Below are 19,124 nucleotides of genomic sequence, written 5' to 3' on the forward strand. Positions count from 1 at the left end.
GTTCCTTTCCTTTGTCTCCCTCGTGGAGAGCTCTTCTGCCTCCTGGGTGACTTGGAGATCCTCTGGGGCCTCTTTGGGAGGGCAAATAGGGTTCCCCTGAGCCAAGCATTGAGCTCTGTGTGTGGGGTGGTGCTGTGGGGTCCCTCTGCCTTAGGGACAGTGCACAGAGGGGATGCTGTGGGATGTTGTGTCAGTGCTGCCAGGGACAGACCCTGCTCTCCTCACCAAGGGACCCTTCAGCAGTCTGGGCTCTGGGGAAGCGTTGCTGAGCTGCTGCTCCCAGCTGGAAAGCAATGGTGGAGCTGGGGAAGGGATGGGAGGAAGGATCAGCCAGCGGAAAGGGGAGGAGAGGATGGGTGTGGAGCTCAGTGACTCGCGGGCGTGCACAGGAGGCACAAATGATGTGAGACTCTTGCAGGATTTGTCCCCAAATGTTTATGTGACAAAACCTCTGGAGTCCCAAGACTTGTGCTGCCTGGCTGTGCCAGAGGCTCCTTGTCCTGCAGGTCCCTCTCACCCCTCTCCATGAGGCTGCAGAGGATCACCCTGGGATGACCTGCCCATGGAAGGTGATGCCAGAGCCCAGCCAAAAACCAGGCTGAGAAGGAACAGAGCTGCCTGAAGGACACCCTTTGGCGCGGGGAGCAGCCTGGTACCTGCAGCGTGGGGGGTCAGTGTCCAGCAGCTCCTGCAGGAGCGATGAGGGGGCACCAGGACGGGTTCAGCCCCAGCTCCCTGTCCCACTGTGCTGCCCCAGTGTCCCCTGCCCACGGCGTGCAGAGCAAGCCTTGGTCTCACCCTGCTGCTGTCCAGCCCTGCCCTCCTGGCCCTGGCAGGGCTCAGCTGCCCTCAACAGACCTGGGACCTCCCTGAGCCCCTCTCAGCCCATGTCCAACCCAGCCACCCTCCTGAAGCACCCAAACCCCCCTGGCTGCAGCCCCACGGTGCAGGACAATCCCGGGGTAACATCCAAGCCCCCGGCTCTGTCCTCCCTGCCTTTGCTCAGCTGCACAAATATTCCAGTGCAAATCCCTGTTTCAGAGCCGCAAGCCCAAAGCCACCCAGCCCTCGGTGCTTTTTTCCTGCCAGCCCTGCATCCCGAGCGGGGACATCCTGCTCCTCCCTGCTCCTGCCTGGGGCCGGCAGCCCCCGGGCTGGGGAAAGCACAACCTGCCCGCGTCTCCCGGATAAACAGAGCGGGAGGGATCGGGAAGAGGCCGCTGGAGCTGCTTGTTCACAGAGGGAGCAGGTGGCGGGCGGCTGGTTCGTGTCGCTCGCAGCTCAGTAAAACGTGTCAGCACAGCCTTCAGCAGCTTTGCAGCTCGGCCCGTCCCCTTGATAGAAGTAATTCTCTGGCTGGGCAGAGACTTTTCACAGCTAAACACCTTCTTTGTTTTGCTTAATTTCTTCTTTTTTTTCAGAATGTTGAGTTTTCTCTGTTTAAACATCTTCGGTTTGGGGGTTGTCTGGGGTTGCTGTGATGAGGCTGAGAGCTGCAGGGTGCTGAGTGCCATCCCATGATTTGTTAATGATCCCGCTCTTCCCGGAGTGCTGATGCTCCCAGGGCTGGGAAGGAAGGAGGTGCTGGCAGCAGGGCTGGGGGTGCTGAGTGTTGTTGCAGGGAAGACCCTGCACCAGGCGCCTCTTGCTGTGCTTGCAGTTCCAAAATCAGCTTTGGGCCGCTGCGAAAGCCACATGTCGGGAACGGAAATTAAAGGCCCCTTGATTCTGACATGATAGAGCGATTAAAGCCACATTTCTTGGCCTGGGTACCTAACTGGAAATGCAGATATAAGGCTTAGATCCCCAAGGGGATTCAGATTTCTAATCCCAATTTATGCAGCTAAATTCCTATTGATTTCCCCCAGGTAGGGCCCTAAATGCCTTTGTGGGCTGCGATCCAAGGCGGAGGTGTTGCGGCTTAGGAGGGGAGCCCCAGCTCTGACAGTCTGACCTCAGCACTTGGGGGTGGAGGGCATTTTCCTGCCTTCCCTCCCAAGGGCTGTGCTCTCTGCAGGTGGGGGTCTGGGTGCCCCCATCTCCTGTTGTCACTGGGGGGGGATGTGCAACCAGCCTGAGCCACTGAATGAAGGTGCAGCTCCAAATATCAAAGCCTAAATCTGTGATTCCTTCACCAGAGAGAGCAGGATAGAGAAAACGGGACTGGGGTCTACCTGGGGTCCCAGGCACGCCCAGAGTGGGTCAGTGCAGATCAGTGGGGCTGGTTTGATTTGCTCTAATGCAAGGGGAGGCTGGTGGTGAACAGCTTTCAGATTCCTGCCCCTTTCTCTCCCTCCCCAGTGTTACTGGTCACAAATCCTCCATGCATGAGCTGCCCCTCCTGACGGGAGCGAGCAGCAGTGACCGTGGGGGACACGGCAGCTTCCAGGTCCCCACTGGCTCTGGATAAATCTCAGCTAAACTTCTCCACAGGCATCCCTAAACCTGCACATTGCTGCAACTCCTGGCTTTCCAACAGCCCCTGCAGGGGGAGGGTCTGTCCCCACCCGAGGGATGGGGTTTGTATTTCAGTGTCCCCCACGAGTACCCAGGGGGAGGAAGGTGCATTTTTGTGTATTTATTGAAGCTGGGTCTGAGCGATCCCTCCCTTCACCAGGAGTTGGGGAATCCCAGCTCTCGGCTGTGTCTGTGCCCAGACCCCCCTGCCATCAACCACAGCCCTGGGCTGCCTCCCTGAGCCCATCCAACAACCACAAAACTCTTCCAGGTGCTCCTAAGAGCTACTGCAGTCCTGTGGGATGCGCAGGACATCGTGTCCAGCTGCTCCATGGCTCTGCAGATCTTCCTGCTGCCCACGGCACCGAGAGCTCCTCCAGGCTGCTCAGAAAGAAATTTCCAGCCCCTTTCCCAGGCAGCAACCCCACATCCTCTGCTTGTGGCAGGGGCCTGGAGGAAAAGCACATGGATCCAAACATTTCTGAAAACATCTCTGTGAGCTGTCCCAGAGCATCCCAAAGGCAGGTGGGAGCCACGTTCCCAGGTGACAGGGGACAAATGAAATCCAGCACTGCCCAGCCCTGGGACTGGACAGGATCACCCCGTGCCAGGGTTGGCCTGGAGCACTTATGGCAGGGATGCCTTTGGCTTTCAGACATCTGGAGATTTCCCTGATAACCGTGAACTCCTGGTTCACTTCCCACAGCACTGAAGCTGCCCCTTGCTTCCATCCCAAAGAATTATTTTACCATCTCCTCCATCAGTCCCAGGGAAGGACTGGTGGAGTCATTTGGAGAGCTCCAGCTCTGCTTGCTCCGAGCTTCTGGCTCTGGGCCTGTGCTGACCACACGTCCTGAGGGAGGGGATGCTCTGGAGTAGCCCTGTCCTTTCCCAGGGAGCATGGATGGGATCATCCCCGCGGGACAAGAGCAAGGACAGCAGTGTCTGGCTCACAGAGCAGGCGCTGACTGTGAGGGTTCACTGCTGTAATTTAATTTGGGCTGGACTCCACTGGGACTCTTTGTCTCGGAGCTGGCTGCTTTAACGTAAAGAAGCTTTAATAAAACAGCAAAGCTAAGGCAGAGAATCCTTCCCAGGTTATTCACTTGAGCGGTGGGATCTCTTCTGCTGTGCTTTGCTGCACCCTTGTCCAGCCACTGAATGGAGCAGGGGTCTGTTATCACAAAACAGGGTCTGTTATCACTGATTGGGTCTGTTATCACTAATTGGCTCTTCTCCCCTCACCTGGCTGTGACCCAGCTGTCCTGAACGATGCCCTTTGCAATTATCATGTGCAAATGAGTGCCCTGCATCCCTGGCCAGCTGCAGGACAGCCGGTGTCCCCAGCAGGATGGCCTTGGCCGTCCCTCCAGCATGGCCAGGAGCTGGAATAGGGAGGCATATCCCTTCCAGGCCTTGGGATGAGCTGGGGCTGGGCTGCTCCAGCCATGCTTGTTGTGTTACCTCCAGGATGGTCCCCAGGCAGTCTCAGCCTGTGGACAGAGATTCCAGGGGCCTGGATCTGCCCCCTGAGAGTCTGTGCCAAGCCCTGGTGCACGGCAAGCCTCTGGCACCGGGTTGTATTTAACCAAGTGACTGTGGTCTGTCACCACAGCTGGGAGCAGCAGTCCCCAGGAGCTGGCAGGGATTTGTCCCACGAGCTGAGGTGGGTCTGTGACCAGTCTGTCAAGGCAGAGGCACCTGCTGGGCCCCAGAGCATCTTCTGGTCCCCAAAGCGGGCTGAGGAGCCCTTGGCACCAGCACAGGGGTGCGGGGGGCACCGAGGCCAGCCCTGCCCTCTGCCGAGCACAGCCACCACGGCACTGAGCTGTGCCACTCCTCGGTGGGGCAGAAAAAGCGGGAGGAGTTATTTCCACTCTTTTTGGTTTGTTTGCTTTGGTGCTCTGCAGACCCAAACCTTCCCCCGGGACCCCACTGGCAACGGACACACAAAATCTTCCTGCAGGACGCCTCGGCTCCTTGGGAGCACCGGGCGGGAGCATCCCGAGCCCTGCCTGCAGCGGATCCTCACAGCCGGCGTGTCCCAAAGATGCCCGGCTGCTCCGTGCCACCCCGGGAACTCGCTGCCCGTCTGCGGGAGAAGATTCCCGGAGCTCCCGGCCAGGCGGCCGAGGGAGAGCCGGGAGCGCGGATCCCAGCGGATAACGGCCATTAACCTCTCCCTTGGAACAAGAAGGTGCAAATAAGCCCACAGCAGCCTCCTTTCTTCTGGCTGAGCAAGATTGATTGAAAAACAAATTGGCGCAAATAAAGCATGTAATTAGATTAAAGCCTCTCGCCTGGAGCGGCTGGAAAGCGGCAGCGAGCGATTCCCGGGAGCCCGCAGCCCCTTCCCACCTCCGCAGCCCCAGCGGGGCCGGGGGGCCACCGGCCCCAGTGCTGCAGCAGGACCCCGGCACCTCCAGGATGTGCCCAGGCTGTCCCCACCTCATCACGGGAGTGTCCCTGGCAGGCCCCTCGTGCTCGGCCACTCCGGTCCCGGCTGTGGCCCAGCAGCATCCCGGCAGCTGGGTCCGGCACGGCTTGGGTGCCTTTGGTGCATCCCTGGGAGCTCTGGTCATGGTCAGAGGGGACCCATCCCAAACACCACCCCAGCCCCGCTGCAGCTCGGGGGGAGTTCGCTCCCTGCCTTGGAGCCGCCGGGGGCCAGTTTGGGGAGGGGGATGAACGGCCTGAGGGATTTTTGGTGTTTTGGGACAGGGGTGCCCAGAGCAGCCACAGCAGCATCCCAATTTTCCCGAATCTAAAGGGAGCAGGAGGCAGCGGCTGTGGCTGCTGGTGACACAGTGGGGACAGTCCAGCTGTGCTGGACACCCACTGGAAACCCTGCACTGGAAAATAAACCCTGCACTGGAAAACAAACCCTGCACTGGAAAACACCTCGCTGCACTGGAAACCCTGCACTGGAAAACTCCACACCAACACGGAGATTTACGGCTCGTCCACCCCACCTCTGCCCCCTCCTCAGCCCCCTCCCGGGAGCAGCCAGGGCTGGCTGCACGTTTCCTGCCCCTTCCCACAGGATTTATCGCAGTGATGAGCCCCAGGACACGCTGGGGACATGGGGTGCAGATCCAGGAGCGCCCTGCCAAGAGCCACTGCCAACACCATGAAACACATTCCTAGGAAAACATCTGTCCTCGGGAGCTGAGCACCCCATAAATTCCTGCCTGACAGCAGCTCCCAGCCGAGCGGGAAAATCACAGTTTTCTGTTCAGGGGGAAATGCAGAAATAGGGAGCTGATGCTGGGGACAAGAGCTTGGTGTCGCCAAGGGGAATCAGCCTCTGGAAACGTCCCAGGATGGGGAGAGGGAGCTCGTCAGTCTTGGCTCTGAAGCTCGAGGGTTGGCTATGGTGGGATGCGGGGATGAAGGGCTGCAGGAATGGAGAGATACGGGGATGAAAGAATAAGGGAATGGAAGAATGGAGGGAATCAGGTGCAGGGATGTGGGGTTGGAGGAATGCAGGGATTTGGGGGCAGAGGCAGGCAGGGATGGAGGAATGAATGGATGTGGGGCTGCAGGAAGCCCTGCACTGGGATGACAAGAGCACGGTGCAGTTGTGCATGAAGCTTATCTGCATCTCAGCAGTTTTGGGGGGGTTGTTTTAGGTTTTTTCCCCAGACTTTCTGAGATATTTTGAAGGGACCAGGATCTCCCTCACTGGAAGCCCCTTTCCCCTATTGTGCTCCCAGCCATTCACTGGAGATCACCATGAGAAACCTTTCAGAGGGAGCTGGATGCTGCTGATCAATCAGTCAATCAATCATGCAGTCAATCCATCACCTCACTTACAGCTGAGACAAGCCAGAGAATGCCCAGGCAGGGCTGAATGAATTCCTCCTTTGGATGGGTACAAAGCTGGAGACCCCCAGGCCGAGCCCAGACGTACCCCAGGGTGAATGAAATGACAATTTCCCCTCCCAGCTGCACTGCAGGGAGCTGGGCAGTGCTTTGTTCCCAGGCTCTGGGATGCTCCTGGCTCTCCACAGGGCTGACACTTCCTCAGAGCCAGGAGCTCTCTCTTTTTTCCCTACCAGTGCAAAGTCTCCCCATCCCTGGATTTGGGAGCATCCTCACCAAGAAGAGCCGGCTGTGCCCCAGCCTGGCAGCTCCCCCAGGCAGGAGCCCTTCGGGGAGGAGGCTGAGCCCTGTTCCCAGCTCCAGCACTGCTGATTCCATGCACACACTCGTGTTCAGGGAATATCAGTGCTGGGAGATGGTTCGGACCGGTCCCTGCTTCAGATCTGAAGGAAAGCTCGGGCTGCCTCCTGTGCCCCTGTCCCCACGCTGTCATTTCCAAGCAAGCCTGGCACCTACATGTTGTGGAGGCAGCTGCGGCTCACAGGGGTGACTCCTTGTTTCCAGCTGCTGCAGCTCATGAGAAGGAGCTGTGGGATATTTAATCCTTTCCTACTGTCACTTTTCCCTTGGAGCTGTTGCTGCAGTGATGGTCACAGTGTTCGTGTGGCTGGAGCTGGGGACAGTGGAGCTGCTCAGCCAAAAAGGCCCCGTTGCCATGGGGATGCCCAGGTACAGGAGGGCTGGGAGGCTGGGAATGAGGTGTCTCTCAGCTGTCCAAGCCCTGGACCTGCAGTGGGAGAGGGGATTTCCATGTTCCCCCTGTGCCCGGCGAGGTTTCCCTGGGCTGGTGCAGGTGCTGGGGGCAGCACACCCGAGGGACCTCTATTCCCTCCTTGTCTATGCATGGGAATGGCCTGGGAGCCGTCCCCTGCAATCTGCATTTTGCCCTTCTGCTGAGGGCAGAGGAGCCCGTTCCTGCTGCTCACCCCGGGATTGTCCCAGGAGAGACAGAATTTACCTGGGAGCAGAGGGTGGCTCTGCCTGACCTCAATACAGGCATGGGCAGGCAAAAATCGAAGCTGTTGACATTCACACAAAGGAAAACCAACCCTTTTATAGGGCAGGAATACTCTGGCTACCTGCAAATGATGCTGAAACAGCAGTTCCAGCTCGTCAGGGTCAGTGTTCCTCATTCCTGGTTCTTGGGGCGGGATTCGGGCTAAAATTTGGATTCCATGTACGGCTGTCTCTGCACTGGGTCTTCTGCCCCCTGGGAAAGCTGCAACCAGCAGCCAAGGCTGCTCTGGGTCTGTGCACCCTGGGGTCCCTCAGAGCTGGCTTTTCCCTTTCCTGCATTTACATCCAGCCTCTTCCTCACCAGCCAGGAACAAAAGGGCCCAAAATGACGTTTGGAAGGGCCAGATCTGGTTTTGAAACTGCAGAGGTTGATTTCCAGGGGAAAACCATGGGGAGCTGCATCAATCCAATCACCTGGTTTTATTTAAGCCCACTGGCTGAAATCATCCACCTCCAATAATCATTCCCGAGAAAATCTGGATTTGATTCAGATAAGACAAGGACTGACTGGCAGGTTTGTAAACCTTCACCCCCCACTGCTATTTTTGTTTGCCCTTTCACTGTGGTCTCTTCTGTCTGAGAGGGACCAAAAAAGGACCAGAAAAGCTCCTCGTGCCTGGCAGCAAAAAGGAGCAGCAGCCCCTCCTCATCCTCCAATCTCCCGGCATGGGAGAGCATGGATGCATTTCATCTAAACAATCCCTTTTTGGACTGTTTTCCCAAACTGGTTGGGACCCCTGAGAGTTCAGCAGAGCCAGGCAGGACCCCCCACGCCAGAGCTGACGTTGTCCCACCCCTCCTTCCAAGGCCAGCTTTGGCCCCTGCTCCTCTGCAGTGGCTCAGGTTGGGGTGATGCTCCCTCAGCTCTTGGCTGCTTTCTGTCCCACGTGGCCACAATCACAGGACATGGCTCAGGGTTCAAGGTGACATCCGTCACTTTTAGTACAAACTCCTTAATTTATGAACCCTCCTGCACTGCTGAGAAAAAAGTAAACAGCTTTTACACCTTGTATCCTTCACAGATGGGGCTCAAACACCCCAGGAACCTCCAGGCAGCAGGACAGGACAGTCAGCCTTTCCTGGGACCCTTTGGCTCCTGCTGTCATCCCCTGGTCAGAGCCATCCGACACGAGGGAACTGGGAACAGAGAAGTCCCTCGGTGACATGGGGTGCAGGTGTGGTTCCACTTGGATACAACACTGGGTAACCCCCCTGTGCTCCCAGATCCAGCAGGAAAACCTCCTGCACCTTCCCTGCTCTCCCAGGTGCTCCGAGGAACACCAAACTCTCAGGATGCTGCACACGTGTTTCCAACACATTTGGCCATAAAAGGAAACCGCTTGTCCCGGTACAAACGACAGGATTTATGCATTTAATGCAATTTGTCTCGAGGGAAATGATTGCTGAAGAGACGTTTAGCACCGAGATGCTCCAAAAGAGCAGAACGTACCTGCGGGCTCCTCGGCGCTGCTGGCGGCCGTGGTGGGCGGAGCAGCCGGGATCTCTGCAGGGCAGCCAGGGGCACACGGGAACAGAGAGGAGAGAAAAGCAGGAGGAGTTATTCCAAACCCCAAAGAGCCTGGTCCCTGCAGGTTCCCTTCCCCACCATGTCCCCCAGCAACAGCCCCGAAACCAGTGCACCAGAAACTGGGCAACCAGGCATCCCCCGAGGGTATTGCAAAGGGGGTTTTTAACAAAAATCTTTGGCTCGTGGCTGCACGCTGCACTGTGCCCAGCCCCTGCGGGCTGCTGTCCCTCCCTGTCCCTGGGGTGTCCCCTCCAGCTGCTGTCTCCCCCCACGTGTGAGGCAGTGCTGGCACTCCCCTGGTGTGAGGCAGGGTGCAGGTACCACACTGCAGCTCTGCTGGGGTGCCAGGGCTGCCTCCCACATTTAAAGGAAACACAAACACATCTGGTGCCAATTCCCTGGTTCCTGGCTCTGATTTGGGGCCAGCTTTGCAGAGCTGAAACCACATCATGCTCTGGATGTTCATTCCCAAGCCTGGGTGTGTTTATTGAAAGGATGGACTGCGGACGGGGGCAGTTGTACAGTCCCAGCCTTGCAGGATGCTCTCCTTCCCCAGCTCTCGCCATGGACGTCCTTCCTGCATTTAGGGCATGGTGCTGCCATTTCTGTGCATTCCTGGGAATCCTGGTGGGGGAACACCCCACAGTCCAGTTTGGAAGTGGAACTTAGGCATGAGCTGGGAGTGGGCATCTGCCTCTTTCTGCTTGTGTTCTTGGGAAAATGCATGGCCACAGAGGCAGGGTTTGCACTCCTAGGGGTGCAGCCCAGTCAGCATCGGGTGATTTTTGGGTCACTCACCTTCATGCAGGTAAACCCAGCACAAGACACGGTGCATGGCCAGGCAGCACCGAGAGCCAGCCCAGCCATCCCAAAGCCAGGGCTGGGGGTGCTCGTGCCTGGCCTGACACAGACCCCACGGGGGTCTTGCTCCTTCCCCCAAGGTGTTCTTTCCATGCCTACAAGTCTCTGGGAACAGGGAATTACAAGCCGTGGTAAATCAGAGAGCGGCTGTGCCCAGCCCCAAAGCCTGGATGGGCCATGTTGAAATCCTGGGTCTGTTTTTATTTAGTGCCAGCGATCCCGAGGGAGCTGATGCAAGGAACAATTTGCTCTCTGATTTCCCCGGGCCCTGGGGAATGAATAATGATAAACCTTTGTGCACACTTGCTGCAGAGCAGACTGGAGCCACGGCTGGACATCTTGGGGACAGCAAGCATCTGCTTTGGGCTCTTGCTGTCCCATTGCGACACGGGGAAGAATGAATCTCAAGTGACCCCAAACCACCCTGGAATGTGTTTCCTTCAGCAGGAGAAGGTGGAGAAAGGGTCTCTGCCCCAGAATTTGGCAATGGCCATGCTGAGAGGGAGAATGGTGTGGGAACAGAATGTGGGTCCCCAACAAAAGCCTTATTCTTCCAACCTTCACTTTTCTTGGGCCTTTTTCTCCTTTTAGCAGCAGGGGATCACCCTCTAGGGGAGCAGTTCCTCCATCCCATCCCATCCCATCCCATCCCATCCCATCCCATCCCCACTAATGTTGATGCTTTGTTTTGTTAGGGCAGGTGGAGATGTCCCACAAGGTGCATGAGCCACTGAAACATCCAACAGCAGCAAATCCAGCAGGCAGCAGGAAAGCTTTCCTTTTCTTCTGCAGCATCCTTGGGAAGGAGCCAGCAGAGAGGGGCACAGGGCTAAAACCCAACTTCCCAGGCAGTGAGAGCTCAGCAGGGGCTGGGGGTGCTCCTGGTGTTTGCAGAGCAGGTGCTGCAGTGGGAGCTGTACTGGTGCTTCTGCTGTTGTTTCAAGAGCAGAGGGTGAGAGGAGCCTTGGGAAGGCAAATGGAAAAGCAAACCCAAGGAAGCCGGTGGTAAAACCATCCCTGTTTCTGGGAGGGTTGTGTGGGTGCAAGAGCCCCTTCAGCAATCCAGGGGTGATGGCAGCTCCATCAAATGAGCAGCTCCTCTGAGCTGAGCTCTGTGCCAGTGCAGCACAGCCTGATTTTGGAGAGAAAAGCCTGTTGGAACGATCTGCCTTAACACCCAGACCTGACTTGGCACCCCTAAATAAACGTGCTCTTGGGGCACCTCTGTTCCATGGAGTAAAACAAAATTCCCGGTGAACTGGGCTGTAGACGCACTCACAGAACCCGCCCAAGAAGGCAGGTGAGCTGCTGGAAGCCGCTGCTGGATTTGGGACCATGTTTGGGCAGTGTGGAGGGCAGGGGTCCCCAGGCAGCTCTGACCCCGAGCGCCGGTGGGGTTCAGCAGCCCCCCAGCCTGGGCAGCGGCTCCGGCAGGTTTTCAAGGGTTAAAATCTCTACTCTACAGCCACGGAAAGAAGATCCACCTACTTATGCAGGGGGCGATGGGCGAGCGGCTCTGCTGGTAGCCCTTGGCGCAGCGGTTGCAGGTGATGCCGGTGACGCCGTCCTTGCAGGGACACTGGCCCGTGGTTTGGTTGCAGGTCTGGCCGGCGGCACCCACGGGGTGACAATCGCACTCTGCGGGGGGAACACACGACAGCAGGGTCAGGGGAGGGCACAGCGGGGGCAGGAGGCGATGTGGCATCGGCGGGGAGTGGGGCAAGGACCGGGAGCTGCGGGATCTCCCCCGGCACGGCTCCACTTCTCTGCCGCCGGCAGCTCCGGCAAACCTCCGCGACTGAGCTGAAACAGAGCTGGCATTTGGCACAGGGCGTGGGGGCAGCTCTTGGGCACAGGGGCAGCCCTGGAGAGGGGGTGGCCCTGTCACAGCCCCGCCGCGGAGATGGAAGTGCAGCCAGGATGTCCGAGCCCGGGAGGCAGTGTGGGGATGGATCCCACGGACACTCCTCACCCCATGGCTGCTGAGATCAGGAGTCTGCAGGGTTTAAAGGGAGGGGAGCAGCACCCGCTGCCCCCGCCCAGCAGCCCCAAACTGCCCGGGGCTCCCGGGAGCAGCGGCAGGGCTGGTACAGAGGTACAAACCCGGCAGGGCTCCATCACCCCTCAGCACACCGAGCTCAGGCAGGCAGCAGTCGCTTGCGGGAGCTTGGGAATTCATTTCACGTGCACTCGGAGAAAAATCAAACCAGTCCTTTCAGAGCTCTCGCTCGAGCCCTTCCCGCTGAGCAGCATCCCTGGCAGCTGGCACTGCGGGCACAGGAAGGAAATGCCCTTGTGGGATGCAGGCAGGCTGGAGGACCTGCTGTTCCCGGCCAGATGGATGGAGCCTTGACGGCAGAGCCGGGCAGATGTGAAGGGTTTGGCAGGGGATGTAAATACTGCACTTGAAAACATTCACCATCTCATTTCCCACAGTGCGACTTCACCGGCGCAGCTGTTTGGGGGAAAAAAAAATTTAAAAAAAGGCAAAAAAAGAAGAAAAACCCAAAAAAAAAAAAAAAAAAAGAAGAGAGAAAAAAGAAAAAAAGCATCAGGGCTTGTTATCATCACTGCTCCAAAAGGATTACGGCCTCACACATTTGTTAACAGCCCTGATTTCTAAGAGCTGCAAGCGCCGTGCCAGACTGTGGTCTGCCCCTGCTGAGCGGTGGCAGCGAGAGGCAGGCAAGCAGGAAAGCTTTCCTTTTCTTCTGCAGCATCCTCGGGACGGAGCCAGGCAAATCCCTCCCTGGGGAGCTCTGATCCCCTCTCCTCCTGCCCCTCAGGGGAGCTGCCTGCCAGGAAGAGGGGCTGGGGGAAACCTGTCCCACTGCCTGGAGGGGGCTGGGCTGGGGGTCAGGGCCAGGGTGGGTGTCTCCGTGGGCACCAGTGGCTTCAATCCCCCCAAGCCCCCCAAACTGGGCACGTCACTCCCATGAGGACTTTTCCTGGACTCTGCAATGCTGCTTTGTTTGTTCTTCACCCCCCTGGCTCTGAGACACCTTAAATCTGCCTCATTTGGGGACAGCAGATCACATCCCACATTGGTTTTGCGTTTCCAAGTTTTGGTGTTTGGCTGGGGGTTCCCTCCAAGCCACCCCAGCACGATCCTGCTCCCTGCACCAGCAGCCCCCAGTCTGACCCTTACTGGGCAGCAGCTCCCAGGCTGATCCCTTCCCAGCAGGGTTGGGATGGTGCCTGGAGCACCCCTGCTCTGGGATTGTCCAACTTCTCCCTGCACGGGACACCCCAGAGCTCCAGCAAACTGCCACCAGCCCTGACCCCACCAGAGCTGGGTGGGAAGAGAATGAGCCTTGTCAAAACCCAAAGATTTTTCACATGAGGGGGAAAAAGACCCTCAAGAAACCAAGAAAGCTTTTGCTCCTTTTCTCCTCTTTTCCTAACACTTCTGATTCGGGGTTTTCAATTAAAAGTCCTGCTCTCCCCCCTGCCCCGAGCTGCCCCTGGGAAATGGCTGCTTGCAAACCTGCCCACAGCAGAAATCTGCGTTTCTGAAGCTAATTTAGACCGGAAAGGTTTTAATGTGAAATCAGCGTGGCTGGTGATGAGCAGAGGGCTGTTTAGGTGGGAAAACCTTCACACTGCAGCCCCAAGGGATGGCTCAGGTAGTGCCGGGGGAGAGAAAATGAAACCACATTAAACGAAAGCCTGAAGGAGGAACAGGAGAGAAACGAGTTAAAGAAGAGCAGAGAGGCAGGAGTTAATAGAAAAATAAGCAAATCAGGGAAAGGTTACCCAAGAAGAGGCAAAGGGCAGGAGGATGGGGACGAACACGCCTCATGTTTCAGGCGTCCCCTCCGGGGCTGCTCCCAGGATTCCTGGGAGGAATCCTCCCCCATTTCAGTGGGACCGCTCGGGCGAGAGAGGGAAAAGAACGGGGAAAAAAGCCTTGGTGATAAGTAAGGTTGCCAGAGTCAGGCTCCTGGAGGCCGGGCTGAGAGCACAGAGCGCTCTTTGGACAGCACAGAAATAAATAAATCGCGATGCTGCCGCTTCCTTCCCCCATGAGGTAACGGCTCGGCCAGAGCTGCCGGGGATATTTTTACAGCCGTATTTGTCTGAGGTTGTCTCCTCTGTCACGAAGCCGGCTCCTGTGAGGCTCTCATGTCACCATGTGTGATGTTCCCGAGGTCGCAGAGGGCACGAGTGACCGAGGATCTGGGACTCAGCCGCCCGTGGGCCAGCATTTCACCAGGATGAGCTCCGGGCCGATCTCTGCCAGCTCGCTCTGTCGCTCCGTGGGGAAAATCCCCTCGGGGTGCAGGGACGGGCTCTGTGTCACCGGTCCCCAGCGTCCCTCCGGGGCCCCGCGGGCAGCGCAGCTCGGGCTCCTTCCGTGCCCGAGCCCGAGCCCGTTGTGCCGTGTCTGTCTTCCCAAAACTCCGGGAATCAGCAGCGGCTCAGCGCTCCCGGCGCAGGGAGGCAGGAGGTGCTCTCGGTAGTGTCTGCAGATGTGGATTTGCTGTCCCTGTCCTCGAGAAACTGAACCAGCGCCAGCAATTAGGAGCAATTAAAGGTAATTTACAGCTCCCCGGCCAGTGCAAACACTTGCAGCCAGCAATTACGGGCTCTTCTCCTTCCCCAGCCATGGAGGGCCGGGCTGCTGGTGCTTGATGCTGATTTTTCCAATCCAGTTCAAATTCCTTTGGGTTGCAACCCCAAATGGAGGGAAGCGTGCACCAGCATCTCAGCGAGGGGGTGATTGGTGCAAACGCCCCTTTGGCTTCGCTGCCTTCCGATGGGCGCCTTGGGACTCACAGAACGGGTTTGCATTCCTGAACTTCCCTGGCTTTCATTCCTGAACTTCCCTGGGTGCAAGGATTTGTGGATTTGGTTCATCACCCACCGAGGCGCGGAAATTCAGCAGTGCCCTGCGCTGAGCAGAGCCCTCGAGGCACCAGAGCTGAGGGAACCTCTCTGATCAGGAAGGGAGGGCGTCCGAGACATCCCTGGAGATGCTCAGTGGGATAACACGTGGTTTTTCCTCATGCCTTGCTCGAAGGGATCCCACCATAGAGGGTACAGTGGGATGGGAGAGAAGCAAGCAGGGATGCTGCTGGAGCAAGAAAAAGGGGCGTCTGCTGTCTGTCAGCCCACAGAGCATCAGGAGGAAGGGAAATAACTCTCAGAATTTCGTTTTTTCAGGAAATCTTTGAGAAAAACTTATGCTGAGTGTCTGTGGCAGAAATGACCAGGAATTCCTAGTGAAAAATGAAGTTATTTTTTTGTTGAAAACATGGCTGTGGAGGAGAAAACAAGGAGTAGGAATGTGTGGGGAGGGCAGCAGTGGGGGTGCCTCTGCTCCCAGAAGCTGATTTTTCCTGTAAAACAACCACGGCCTGGAAAGCAGGGAGCTGAGAGCACTCCCAGGTGAGCGTCTTGAGCGTGGCTGCTCCAGATGTGAGGAGACCACGTCGCTCTCTGCGAGACAGACCCGAAGTGGCCGAATGGATGAGGGGAGAGCAGCCAAAATCCGGAGTGCAGAAGGATGCATAATTGGAAGGAGGGAACAGGATGGCTCATCCACGCTGAAGGGTCCCAATTAACTGCATCCACTCCAGGAAAAGATCTAGGAGTCAATGAAACATCTGGCTGATTGCAACGGAGCTCAGAAGAGCCACAAGATGGGAGGCTGTGCTGTGAAAGGGGGAGAGAGAAACTCTGAATTCATATCAGGGCACTATAGAAATCAATAGCACATCCTCAGCTGGGAGCCAGAGTGAAAGGCACAGAGAGCACCCACGGCAAAGATTCAGGAGGCCTTGCCAAGAGACGGTGGAGGGCTGCCAAGCAATGCACAGCGCCGGGAAGGTCAGACAGGTGCTCCTCTTCACTGGTCCTCAAAGCCCAGCGACAAAGGGACATTGAGGGCGTTGAAAAGGCAACCTTTTCAGTGATAAAAGGAAACGCTGCCTTGCACCGCATGTAATTAACTCGTAGAACTCCTGCTACGAGACACCATGGCAAGGGCCCAACAGGATTAGATAGGGCTCTGAATGAGAACATCTGTAGTTACATTAGCTGGGATTAATATATATATGGATATAAGCACTGCCAGGCAGCTCCTCAGCGCCTGCAGCCAGGAGATTTCCCCCCGGGGCCAGGCTCTGCAGAACTGGCTGCCGTGGGCTTTTATAGCTCTGTCTGGAGCTTCCAAATGAGCCCCTATTTTCTGTACAAACCTGCTGAGGCAGAGCATCGCCCACCCCAGCCCAGCCAGCGCCACCTTTCTGCGCTTCAGCTCAGGTTTGGGGCTAACAAACACCTGGAAACATCTTGAGGCTGTGCTTGGGCTAAAAAAAACCCCACAGTTTTTCAGTTCAGTTCAAGTGGTCGGACTTGCTGAGATGGTTCTGCCTCACTGAAGGCTGACAAATAGCACGACAGAAATGCAAATATTTTTGCACCCCTGGTGTTTGGGCAGAGGTATTCCCAGCTGCTAATCCTGCCCCACACACGTGTGGTGAAGGGTAAACAGAGGGATAAATCTCCAGGCTCAGCTCTCCTCGAGTGTGACCTTTATGGAGAAGGTACCTGAAAAGATCTGCATTTTTGGAGAATTAGCATCTTCCTGCTTTTGGGGAAGTTGCTTCCTTGGGAGGTTTTCAGAGTGATGAAAAATCCTTTTGCCCAGACAAGAGCAAAAGGCTGGATTTCCCAGGGTGTGCAGATTCCCCCTTGTCACCCTGGATGTGCCAGGATCACAAACCTCACAGGGCTCCAGATCCAGCCTCTGGACGGAGCAGGAACCCAACAATGCATTAAACTGGAAAAAAACCCTTAATTTGCAATAATCATTGATGAAAGCTCCTGTATTCAGGAATCACACTCAGTTTTAAGTACAAATTCAAGTCCCAGGTAGCCAACATGCCTTAGGTGCACATTTATATTTAACCAGGCTTTAAAATGCTTTTCCAGAATCGTGGCCAAAAATTGCTTCCCTTTGGTTGCTTCCCTTCTTTCCTCCAAAGACTTCAACGGGAGTGAAAAAATGTGGCTACAGAAAACTTCTGCTGGAAAACAACGCAACAAACCCAGGTTTGTTGTCAAAATGTCAAAACAAATTCAGCTTAAACTCTCCCGTTGCCTCAATAAAACATCCTGATGCAGCAAACATATCTCACTTAACCTTATGGTTTAGTGTTTATGGGGGTGGTTCTGACATTATTACTTAAGTGAGGGTTTTTTGTTGTTGTTGAGTTGTTTTTTTCCTTCTCCACTGTCTTTAGGAACTCAGGTACTTTAAATCCTACTCTCTCTGAACACATCTAAGCAGGGAACTCAAGGTGGGAGAATTCCTGGGGTGAGTCCTGTTGTCCCCCATAGCTGAAAAGCTGAAATCCACCCCAGAGGTGACCTTGAAGTGGTCCCAAGGAGGACAGGATGTTCTTACAGCTTCTCTTCGGCTCCTGTCTTTGGGAAATCAATTCAAAACAAGCAGGGCTCCTTCCTTTGGATCCCTATCCCGGTTGTTTGTCTGTGGGTGAGGGAAGTCTGAGCTGAACCTGTGCACTTGAGTGCTGAGGAGAGGTTTGTGCTGGCTCTGGGGACATCCTGTGGGGATGGGAGAGCCCACAAGCACCACCAGAGCATCTCCAGCATGGGCAGCATGTCCTGCAAATCCCATGGATTTATGGGGAAGAGAAACTGGAATCTGGTGTGCACCCACCCAGCCTGGCCCCAGCTGGTTTGCAAAGGGGTTGAAATGTCTTTGTGCTAACTCTGCATACCGATAATGACCTCAAATATTAACCATTAACTGCGAGCTCAGCAGCCTGTCTGCAGCACTGGGAGCTGGATTTAGCCCTCCAAAGGATCAGGTTCACGCTCAATGTCCCTCAGCACATTCTCCTGGAGATTTAAAGGTTTCTTGCCAGCAGAACATGAATTCCTCCTTTTATCAGGCAGAGCCAAACAATCTCTGGGTGTCTCCTGCTGTCCCTCCTCCTGCGCCACTTCTCAGGGCTCTCCCGTTTCCCCTCCTGAACTGGCACTCGGGGGAGCCAAGGGCTTTGGTGCCCTGCAGTTTGGGCCAAATTTCGCAGATTAGACCTTGGCTTTGTCTCCTCCGTAACAAGGAACAGGCAGGGCCACAAAGCCTCCACTGAGCCGGAGTCGGCGCTAATCCGGAGGGGCCTTGGAACCCCGGCCATAAATCCACTTTTTGGGCAGGAGCTCTGTGGGCAGGCATCAGTGACACACACAATGGGGCAATTATGCCAGCACTTCCCAAAATGCTTGGAAATTCCCTTGTTCCAAGATGGTTCAAACTTCCCCTGTCCGCTGAGAGCAGCACCTCCCACTGATCCCAGCAGGGCTGCAGAAGCTGCCAGCGATGCTGAGACGAGGCATCGGGGCTTCCTTCACCCCACTTTGCTGGTAAGACTTGGGTTTTATCATGGAGGATGTGATCCCTTCTATTTTGCCATCAGAAATGTCAAGTGTGGTCCAAGAGCTGCAGGTGCAAGAGCAGCAGGTCAGGGGGGCACGGTGTCCTCATGGATCTAAAGCAAAACCCAACTTCCCCTGCTCTCGTGGGAGATGTCGCACGAGGAGGAGTGGGTTGGGAACGCTGTTACTGAAGGAAAAACACAGAGGCAAAGTTTTTCTCTTCCTGATGCGTTTTTAGCCTGGCTCTGGAGGAAACGAGGTTCCTACAAGTGCACTCTCCCACTAACAATAAAAACCAAATCTGGCAGCGGAGCAGAAGTCTCAGAGATAATGAGGTTGCCACAAGCCTCAGGAAGGGAGGCAGTGGGGAAGGTGAGGGAGAAGCTGGAAAAGCTCTGCAGAAAAGGATCCTTTTGGTGTGCACAGCCCTTGTGGGACACAAGGATCCACAGTGGGGAGAGTCCCCAGCGCCCCAAGAGCAGGGAGAAATCCCAGTGAGAGCTCCTGGGGCACAAACCCCAGCCCCTGGCTTGTGATGCTCTGAGAAGCATCTGTTTAACTGGAAAAGAAATCCTTTCCTACCAGAAAAAAACCCCTTTTCATTTTAGTACACTGAAAACTGGAGTGTGGGGATGAGCAGGACTGAGCTGGGGTTTCATTCTCAGGATCTGAGAGCCTGAAGGACTTTCCACTCCTGAGAACTGGTCTGAAGCAGGAAATTATCCCAATTATTGGAAAACATTTCTGGGCAAGGCAAATTCTTCCTTTTCTTTCCTCTGTCTTGCAGATATGCAAAGGTCTGGCTGTGCAAGTGAATTTAGCAACTTTTGTCCTTAGTCTGAGACCAGTGGTGGAGAGCTGGGCTTTAGTCTGGTTTTATTTTCTTAACGGGGTGCAAATTCCCCTCTATTGTGTCGCCACTTCTGACAAACCACAGTCCCAACCTGCCCTCCGGGATTGCTCC

The 19,124-nt window shown here is 56.0% G+C and overlaps 1 protein-coding gene across 1 annotated transcript in view; it reads right to left on the reverse strand.

The window, feature by feature from the left end:
• NTN1 (netrin 1) overlaps positions 1-19,124 on the reverse strand; it is an 87,668-nt gene that overhangs the window by 12,851 nt on the left and 55,693 nt on the right. The window contains exons 3-4 of the mRNA XM_042022101.1: positions 11,237-11,386; positions 8,810-8,863 (exon numbers count right to left, since the gene is read on the reverse strand). Of these exons, the coding sequence (XP_041878035.1) occupies positions 8,810-8,863; positions 11,237-11,386 (204 nt within the window). The remainder of the gene's footprint in view (positions 1-8,809; positions 8,864-11,236; positions 11,387-19,124) is intronic.

The sequence above is a fragment of the Corvus kubaryi genome, unplaced genomic scaffold, assembly GCF_017639235.1.
Source record: "Corvus kubaryi isolate FWS band 111438036 unplaced genomic scaffold, C.kubaryi_AGA036_p1.0 37187, whole genome shotgun sequence".
In the NCBI taxonomy this organism is placed as follows: Eukaryota; Metazoa; Chordata; class Aves; order Passeriformes; family Corvidae; genus Corvus; species Corvus kubaryi.